This window comes from Arachis ipaensis, chromosome B8 (assembly GCF_059453495.1).
Source record: "Arachis ipaensis isolate K30076 ecotype BB chromosome B8, ASM5945349v1, whole genome shotgun sequence".
In the NCBI taxonomy this organism is placed as follows: domain Eukaryota; kingdom Viridiplantae; phylum Streptophyta; class Magnoliopsida; order Fabales; family Fabaceae; genus Arachis; species Arachis ipaensis.
This window is the reverse complement of record NC_142443.1, coordinates 3,893,343-3,902,996: the sequence shown is the minus strand read 5'-3', so window position 1 is coordinate 3,902,996 and position 9,654 is coordinate 3,893,343. Positions and strand designations below refer to the sequence as shown.

General features: G+C 34.8%; 1 protein-coding gene across 1 annotated transcript; it reads left to right on the top strand.

The window, feature by feature from the left end:
* The first annotated feature begins 309 nt into the window (after positions 1 to 309).
* Positions 310 to 8,640, top strand: LOC107613113 (V-type proton ATPase subunit a1). The gene is made up of 18 exons (XM_088496319.1): positions 310 to 888; positions 2,107 to 2,151; positions 2,598 to 2,720; positions 2,893 to 3,000; positions 3,267 to 3,377; positions 3,481 to 3,654; positions 3,795 to 3,932; positions 4,050 to 4,157; positions 4,274 to 4,381; positions 4,511 to 4,659; positions 5,395 to 5,548; positions 6,028 to 6,188; positions 6,553 to 6,759; positions 6,854 to 7,037; positions 7,129 to 7,212; positions 7,460 to 7,653; positions 7,743 to 7,802; positions 7,936 to 8,640. Exons 1-18 carry the CDS (start codon positions 730 to 732, stop codon positions 8,138 to 8,140), a joined length of 2,472 nt encoding a protein of 823 aa, XP_088352445.1. The 5' UTR covers positions 310 to 729; the 3' UTR covers positions 8,141 to 8,640.
* Positions 8,641 to 9,654: the final 1,014 nt, after the last annotated feature.

Here is a 9,654-nt window from a genome sequence, read left to right as displayed (position 1 = left end):
TCAAACTATATAAAAAGTTAATAACTATATAAATTGCAGTAATGTTCTATAAATGGTGCTTCAATGTGATAAATCATTTAAAAAAAAAGGCTATTATTAAAAATCCTCAAAGTTTCCATAGTTTTTGAGAAAAATCTGAAAATTTTAAAAACATGAGAGCTTAAATTTAATTTACTATGTTATCAATGAAGAGTAATTTAATTCTGTTATAATTAATAATTACAAAAGTCAAATATTTTGTACTTATATAATATTCTCGTGTTACTTTTTAAGGATTTAAATAGATTAATGTGAAGTAAATAGTATGTCAATTCTTTGAAATTAAAATTGTTATTGTGATTGCGGCATTGCGCCATGGATAGGTAAAATTACAGGCTGTTAGATTACGATATATGAATCACACCGTCACCGATTGCATGTGTAAGCGTAACTACGAGCCTTGAGGAATTTTATAGAGAGAAAAAATACCACCACCACCACCACCAACACCAAATAGCGTTGGTCTCATTTTATACTTGTTCCCACTTTTTTCATTCTTTTTTCGATTCCAATGGCAGTTGGGAAGGGGAAACTGGAAACGGAGTCTTAAACTTCACCTTCTTCAAATTAAACTCTAATTCCCCACTCCCTACGCCACACACATAAAAACTGCACGAAGAACGCAAGTCTTCAGAATCAGATCTATATATAAGAGCGTGTGAAGGCTAGATCCATTGATTTTTCTCTGCAATGTTTCTCGATAAAATGGAGAAGTTCCTCGACAACTTGACGCCGATGGATCTGATGCGATCGGAGAAGATGACCTTCGTCCAGCTCATCATCCCCGCCGAGTCCGCTCACCGAGCCATCTCCTACCTCGGCGAACTCGGACTCCTCCAATTCCGCGACGTGAGTTTCTCTCTCAATCTCTCTTTTTCTTCCAGATCCGAGCTTGCTTCCTTCAGATTTTCTCCATTTTCTCGCTCCTCGTGTTGTTTATTCTTTTCGGCTATTATTTTTGGTGTTTTGAGGTGTTCTCCAAGTCTTGTGTGGCGTTTCCCTAAGTTGCATGGTTTTATGAGTTGTGCTACTGCTACTTGAATGAATTAGATGTGGTAATTGACATAGATTGGAAATGCGGCGATACTAGATTCCATTTTGAATGCGTTTTTGGATTTTGGATCCTACATGCCGAATCAGTTTGATGCCAAAACAGTTTATGCAAACTGATTCGGCGTTTAGGTGTGTCTTTATGTTAGATTTATGGGTTGTTGAGTGAAATTATAATTAGAGAGTAAAGAGCTTCGAATTTGGTCTGTGTTGTTGGTTGTATGGATTATGGATTGTTCATAACAATGTAGAATTGTAGATTACCGAGCTAAGTTTAGTAGTTTAGTCAATTAGTCAATTACTAATTAGGTTCTCGAGCTGTAGTTTATGTTTGATCCTTGTTGAAGGTTGTTAATACCGGGTTGGATCAGGAGGTGTTGAAAGTGCTGGGTCCAACCTCCAAAATCTTCAACTTCCAATACATATTTGAGTATAGTTGATAAGGGTGAATGCTACTGGTAATTTTATACAGAGTGGCCTCACATGCAGTTGACTATGTTTTTCCAGTCATAATTTAACTTGTTGGAGGATACTTTTGGTGGCATTTGTTATTTCGTCAGCAGCTCTTTTAGAATGTTAGAAGGAGTTGCTTAAATCTGGTGGAGAACCAGCTACACTGCATGTGATAATTACGATTCATTTTAAGAGCTGTAGCCTTAAGCCTGCCTTTTCAGGTCCAAAATCAAGGCTCTGATTATCTGAATATGCTGGATTTTCACACGAAAAATGATTGTGTTACTTCTGAATCTGGTCTGTTCTCTCAGACACTTGCAGTTGGAGAGAATAACAACTGTGTGTATTACGTGGATAATATTTGACCCTTCCAAATTGTATCTTTATAATATATTAGGTGGGAGCTTTGCAGATTCAGAGTTTATATGAAAAATCTCTCTGTAGGCTTGTTGGTCATAGCAGTACCGTGTGGCTCTGTAAAGTTTATTGTTCATATATTGCTGGCTTAAAATTTTTCTATCATCCTTCAATGTTTACTTTTGAACACTGTCTCCTTGTCTGCAGTTAAATGCTGATAAAAGCCCTTTCCAAAGAACGTTTGTTAATCAGGTAACCTTCATTTCATTAATTAGCGTCCTTTCTCATTTTGAATGGTCTTGTCTGTATTCTGTAGATTTTATTCTGCTGTTGGGATATGACTGTATGGCCAATTCTCATAACAAATATCAATATATGTCGCCTAAAAATATCAAAAGGCAAAATCAGTAACATAGGTTGTTTTGTGCATGCCAGGTAATACTCACCCTAATTATCATAATTTGATTTTAGAACACTGAACAAACTGGTTGGACTTTAGGTGTTAGTTTTTCTTTGGGAGTGCATTTACTAAATTTTGTACCAAACAAGTTTCCTGTAATTTTGTTTATAATTTTATTGAACTAGATATATGTTATCTATCTTCAGAAGTAATGACTTTCTTTTTTCTTTTTTTAAATAACATTTTTTATTTGTTGTCCATTCTGTTATTAATGGGTAACACATTCCACTTTTGGCAGGTAAAGCGTTGTGCGGAAATGTCACGGAAGCTACGATTCTTCAAGGATCAAATCAATAAAGCTGGCATAATGTCTTCTTCTCATACTGCACTGCAACCAGAGATTGACTTGGAGGATTTAGAGGTGTCTTTCTATGTCCCTTTTTTTTGGTCGTGTCTGTGTGTGTGTATAATATTCAATTATTTCCAAAGATTTTGTATTTGATGTTCTCAAGCTGCCAGCAATGACATGCTGCTGCTATTTAAGTTGGTGGGTGTGCTCTGATTTAAATTCTATTTGATTTCACTTTAACCAGATACAACTTGCTGAGCATGAACATGAGCTAATTGAAATGAATTCCAACAGTGACAAACTTCGGCAATCATATAATGAACTCCTCGAATTCAAGATTGTATTGCAGAAGGTATTTATTTATTTATTTATTTTTCTTCTTGATGTTTTGTAGCAAGCATATTCTCAGTTTAATTTCAAAGTTTAGGGGTGTAGATATGCACCTTATTTATTGTTATTGACATATCAGTACTCTTTCCTTATTTTTACCCCCTCCCTTTTTTCGGTTTTTAATTTGTTAGCTCAAAAAATGATATACCATTCTTCTTAGCAAATAAAATATTTTCTATATGCTTTATTTCATGTATGTATTGATATAACTTTGTGGGTAAATTTTAGGCATGTGGTTTTCTTGTTTCAAGTCATGGCCGTGCTATTCCTGACGAGAGAGAACTACAAGAGAATGTATACTCAAATGACTTTGTTGAAACAACATCTTTGCTTGAACAGGTTCCTTGTAGCAATTGCTTAGTCTGAAAATTGCAAAGATTCTCTACTAGTTTAGTAAATTTATTATATCTTGTCAATCCACTAAATTAATTTTAATTTGCAGGAAATAAGACCTGGACCATCAAATCCGTCTGGTTTAAGATTTATCAGTGGGATAATTTGTAAATCCAAGCTACTTCGGTTTGAAAGGATGTTGTTTCGTGCTACAAGAGGCAATATGCTTTTCAATCAGGCACCAGCTGACGACCAAATCATGGATCCTGTTTCAGCTGAAATGGTTTTCTTCTTTCTTATTACTTTTAAGAAGATAGATTTGGCTTTCTCCTCCACCAACACCCCCTCCCCCTCTTTTTTTCCCCCAAACACATCATTCTGACCTATTCTGTTCCCATAACCCCCCCCCCCCTTTCTTTTCAGATTGAGAAAACAGTGTTCGTCGTGTTTTTCTCTGGGGAGCAGGCAAGAACTAAGATTCTGAAAATTTGTGAGGCATTTGGGGCAAATTGTTATCCTGTTCCAGAAGATATAAGCAAACAGAGGCAAATAACTAGAGAGGTTGGTATGCTTTTCTAGTTTTCCAAGGAAGATGTTGTTTTTAAGTTTTAACTGTTGGGTTTTGCATATTCTTGCAATGATGTTTTAGGGGTCAAGAGTTTGCTTTTTTGGATATAGGTTTCGTCGCGCCTTACTGACTTGGAGGCAACTTTGGATGCGGGGTTGAGGCACCGCAATAAGGCTCTAGCTTCTGTAGGGGAACATCTATCAGACTGGATGAACATGGTATGATTTTCTTTTTGTCTGTCTTGTTTCAACTGCAAAGCAGTCCTAATATATCTTATCTTGTGCAAGTAATCAATTCTCATTTTGAACCAACTGCTCTCATCATCTTGTCCTAGGTAAGAAGAGAGAAGGCCGTGTATGATACACTGAACATGTTAAATTTTGATGTCACAAAAAAGTGTCTTGTTGGAGAGGGATGGTGCCCTATATTTGCAAAAACACAGGTGATTTCTGAATCCTTTAAGTTGGTTGCACACTTACCATTCACTTATTATCCTTTTAATATTTCAGGAGTTAAAAACATGTTTGATATACATTCTCTAATAGAGAGCTTGCACTTAATGATTTTTCAGATTCAGGAGGCATTGCAACGGGCAACTTTTGATAGCAGTTCACAAGTAGGCATAATCTGCCATCCAATGGATGCAGTGGAATCACCACCTACATATTTTAGGACCAACAGTTTCACAAGTCCATATCAGGAGATTGTTGATGCATATGGGTGAGCCTTATATTTTGTGTTTCTGTGAATAGTTTAATCTCTTAATTATTGTTTGGAGTGCTTTCTATTGCATTATTTGTCCATATACTTCGGTCAATAGATGGTAAATATCTGATTAGTATATGTAGAATTTCAGAAAGATAACTTAGGATGACATGATCTTGCCTGGTTTTTGTAATTTCTAACCTCAACATGTAGAGCTATTTCTTTTTGATAGTTAAACTTGCACTAAGATGTCATTGAATTGTAAATTCGTGATAAAATGTTTCATAGAAAGTTTCTTACTTGTTCATGGAAAACCAACTGGATTTAGTGGTTTTTGACTAAATAGATAATTAGAGAAGGATAACAAAGCTTTGTATACTGGGAAGAATAGGGAAAAAGACTGAAGTTTCGATTTTCAACCTAATCAGTATTTTACAAATCACAGATTCCTCTGTACACTTGGGTGCATGAATCTTTATGGATAGAAAAAGTGGGCGAGTTGTCCCGTTCCCACCTCTTTCTAAACTTGTTTGTTAATCTCAACCTGTCTAAGAGAATGTAAAACTTCTTTAGAAGTTATGAATCATGATACAATTCCTTCATATTGTTTGAGCTTTTTGACTCTGCATTGTTATTCTAGGAATATATAGTGCCTTGAGAAAACTTTTTTCTAGTGCATTAGCTATTACTTCCTCTGTTTATAATTAATGAAGACTTGCAAGATTCCTGATTAGCCCTTCAACTTGGCAGTGTTGCGAGATACCAAGAAGCAAATCCTGCTGTTTACACAACTATTGTATTCCCCTTCCTATTTGCTGTGATGTTTGGGGATTGGGGTCATGGAATTTGCCTGTTGCTGGGAGCATTGATTCTTATAGCGCGCGAAAGCAAGCTCAGTACCCAGGTAATTTTGTTTTAGCTGTTTTATAAAACCAATCAGAAACTTAATGATTATGGCAAATATATGTAATGGGCTGTGACCTATATAGTTGATGAATGGATAATCTTATTATTGAGATGTGCCAATTTGAATTTCCTTCCTTTTCGTTGTTGGTGCTCAAAAAATGAATGCTGTCTAAGCATTTTATTGTTAGATGTGGCGTGTCCTGTGTTTAACATTATTTTGCTCATAAATACAGCACTGGCAAGGTGGCATTTTCTTGGAACTACAATTTTTTTTTTCTCTTTAGTATCTTGTAGACTTTGTACCAGAAAAACCTGATTATTTTGTGTTAGAAAAATATTTGAAAATTTGTAAGTGTTTTATTGAAAAAAAATCTGTTGTAGTACATAGAAGTTTAGAGAGGGATAAAGCATGTCCTTTACTTTTGGTGTACTTGGCATGGCAGTTAATTACCTAATAGTTCTATTTATTTTCTGCAGAAGCTTGGAAGTTTTATGGAGATGCTATTTGGTGGACGCTATGTACTTCTTTTGATGTCACTATTCTCAATCTATTGTGGATTAATCTACAATGAATTCTTTTCTGTTCCGTTTCACATATTTGGTGAGTCAGCTTACAGATGCCGAGATAATACATGCAGGTATGTTTTTTGTTTCTTACCTCTAACTTTGATGCACTTCAATGTCTTGTTTTCTTTTTCTTTTTTTAATTTTATTTTTTTTATTACCTTGATAATATAACACCTTGCTTGCTTGTCATAATTTCTCCTCATAATTTTGAGTTCCATTGTACATTCAATGTTTATTACTTGGAATTATTCTTCTTCATTACTACTACTACTACTACTATTGATGGATCTAGGTGAGTTTCCATAACATGGTAGATTAGTATGTGGTCGTGATATTTCATTAGATATTAATATATTCTGTGTGTATTTCCAGCGTATATGTTACTATATTATTCTTTGACCCTTTATTTCCCGTAACACCATTACCTCCTATCAGGGATGCACATACTATTGGCTTGGTCAAAGTCCGAGATCCATATCCATTTGGTGTGGATCCCAAGTGGCGTGGAAGTCGTTCAGAGTTGGCTTTTCTGAACTCTATGAAGATGAAGATGTCCATTCTGCTTGGTGTGGTGCATATGAACTTGGGAATTATATTAAGTTATTTTAATGCTCGGTTTTTTGGGAACTCACTGGATATAAGGTGTGTCACTCTTCCTGGCTCATGCAGTTATTATTATGTTATCTGTTTCATTGAAGGTTTTACCTCACTCAGTTACTCTTCATGTTGCTGGCAGGTACCAGTTTGTGCCGCAGATGATTTTCCTTAACAGTTTATTTGGGTATCTTTCCCTCCTCATTGTTGTTAAGTGGTGTACTGGTTCTCAGGCGGACCTTTATCATGTAATGATATACATGTTTTTGAGCCCCACAGATAATCTTGGTGATAATGAGCTGTTCTGGGGTCAAAGGCCACTTCAAGTATGAATCTGGTTCTTTTATTTGTTGTTGCATAATTAATTGTTATGTTTCCTCAGTTTTCATCATGCTGAGTTTTGCACATGATTTGCAGATTGTATTATTGCTTTTGGCACTGATTGCGGCTCCGTGGATGCTCTTTCCAAAACCTTTTATACTAAAGAAGATTCATACTGAGGTGCCATTTTTACCTCCGTTGTTTATGATTTTCTTTATTTCATGCACATATTTGTATATTTATTCTCAACATTGTTGAACATCAGTTCTCCTGGAAAACCTTATCAGCATTCTACTTAAAAGTCCTATCAGCTGTGCAGACATCTTTTCCAGCTATTTGTTCTATACTTTTGTCTTAGCTTGTAACTAAGGAGGCCATGACAATGAGTTTTCTGAGACTCATATTTTATGTTGCTGGTATTAAACAGAGATTTCAAGGTCGTAGTTATGGTATTCTTAATACCTCTGAGATGGATCTTGAGGAGCCAGATTCTGCCAGGCAACATCATCATGAAGAATTCAATTTCAGTGAGGTTTTTGTTCACCAAATGATCCACGCCATTGAGTTTATTCTAGGTTCAGTTTCAAATACAGCTTCGTATCTTCGACTTTGGGCACTTAGGTCTGCTCAGCCATGATTTTCCTCTACTCTGCAAATTCCTGCTTTAGAGATTCTTGTTCCTTTATTGAACTTATCTAACCATTTTGCAGCTTGGCTCACTCCGAACTTTCTACTGTTTTCTATGAGAAAGTTCTGCTTCTTGCTTGGGGGTGAGTTAAACTTAATAAGTTATAACCTATCTTTTTATATACCATTGGCCCATCTGCATTTCTTTGTTGTGTTTATTTATTTTAAATATTACTTTTTAATCGTTAATGTCATTCCTGGTTGCAATTGTTACAGGTATGACAATCTTATCATTCGGTTACTGGGGCTAGCCGTGTTTGCCTTTGCAACTGCCTTTATACTGCTTATGATGGAGACTCTTAGTGCTTTTCTTCATGCCCTGCGGCTTCACTGGGTCGAATTTCAAAACAAATTCTACCATGGTGATGGCTACAAATTCAAGCCTTTTTCCTTTGCAGCCTTAACAGATGATGATGAATGATCTATTCGTATACGTCTTGGTTTTTTTGCAAAATATATGCTAAGGATATTTACACAAGTGGAAGCACAGTGAGAAATGGTTGGAGTTGGAACCTAATTTGGAAGTTGTGAACGTTAGGAGCACAAATATATGCTAAGATTATGCTACTCGATATTCTTGGTCATTTTCCTGTGGCGATGCTGGTGTAGTCATATCTGCCAATGGTCATGGAGAGCACCTGTAACAGATTATTCACTTTATAGTTTTCTTTTTCTTAGTATAGGAAAAGGGGGAGAGATAAGGAAAGGGAAGGGAGTGGTTAGACTAATTTTGTAAAGATGAGCTGGGGATCCATTATAGTGTAGCAATTGGATTCACATATAATATATATACGATGTAGCGCGGCTTTGCTGGGGAACTTTTTCTCTGAATTTTTCTGTATTCATAACTGACGAGTTGATAGAGTCCCATTTTTTCGTAATGATTAAACAAAGTAAAATACAAGGTTGAATAATTTTGTATGGAACCTTTGTAATGCTGTTAAGTTGGCACTTGGTACCTGTTACCCTGACGTCGTTCCGGATTATTCGGGAGCAATTTAGTGTTTTATTATGACACACTATTCATTTGAGTATAATTGAACGAGACGTTTGTAAATGACAAAAGCTATTAGAAATAGAATTATTCTTCCCCAACAAGTCTTTATAAGTTATCTTGTTATTGCAGATAACGAACAATTTAAGTTTAGATTGTCAATTGAATCAGAACAAAATTGATTATTGTTTTGAATCCAATCAAGTGGTTGAGGTGTGGTTCAATTCAGAAAAAAAATATAGCATTAGAGAAAATATTTTTTTTTTTTGTATTTGCAGCAAATTTGGATATAACACGAAGATATTTGAGTATAATATGAAGAGATTTAAGTGTATTTTTATTCTGATAAATTCTGCATAATTCAAAACTCTTTCTCTTTCTCCTCATCTTCTGTCGCTTTTTTTCTTATTCATCTTTTCCTTTTTGTTTTACCTTCTTAAGTTTCTTCTTGTTTTATTCTTTTAACAAGAATAAAAACAAAAAAATCAAACAAAGAAGAAGAAATATATAATGCTGCAAAATTATTTGAAAAAAAATGAACTTATATTCATTTAACTAAAAGAAAGAAAGAAATAAGAAAAAAATGCAGCATTAGGGGAAACATTTTTTTTTGTATTTGCAACAAATTTGGGTGTAACACGAAGATATTTGGGTGTAATTTTATTCTAATAAATTCTGTATAATTCAAAACTCTTCCTCTTTCCCATTCTCATCTTCTGCTGCTTCTTTTTTTTTTCAACATCATCACTATTTTCTTCTTTTTTTTCTTATTCATCTTTTTGTATTTGTTTTACTTTCTCAAGTGTTTTCTTGTTTTACTCTCTTAAGTCTTAACATGAATAAAAACAAAATAATTAAACAAAGAAGAAGAAGAAACACATAATGTTGCAAAATTACTTGGAAGATGATGAACTTATATTCATTCAACTAAAAGAATGAAA

Bases quoted from the DNA above. Each gene is read 5' to 3' on its own strand.
- LOC107613113 (XM_088496319.1), top strand. From the start codon at position 730: ATGTTTCTCGATAAAATGGAGAAGTTCCTCGACAACTTGACGCCGATG. The intron at 2,152-2,597 runs GTAACCTTCATT...CACTTTTGGCAG, and splicing joins AAAGAACGTTTGTTAATCAG to GTAAAGCGTTGTGCGGAAAT. The intron at 2,721-2,892 runs GTGTCTTTCTAT...CACTTTAACCAG, and splicing joins TTGACTTGGAGGATTTAGAG to ATACAACTTGCTGAGCATGA.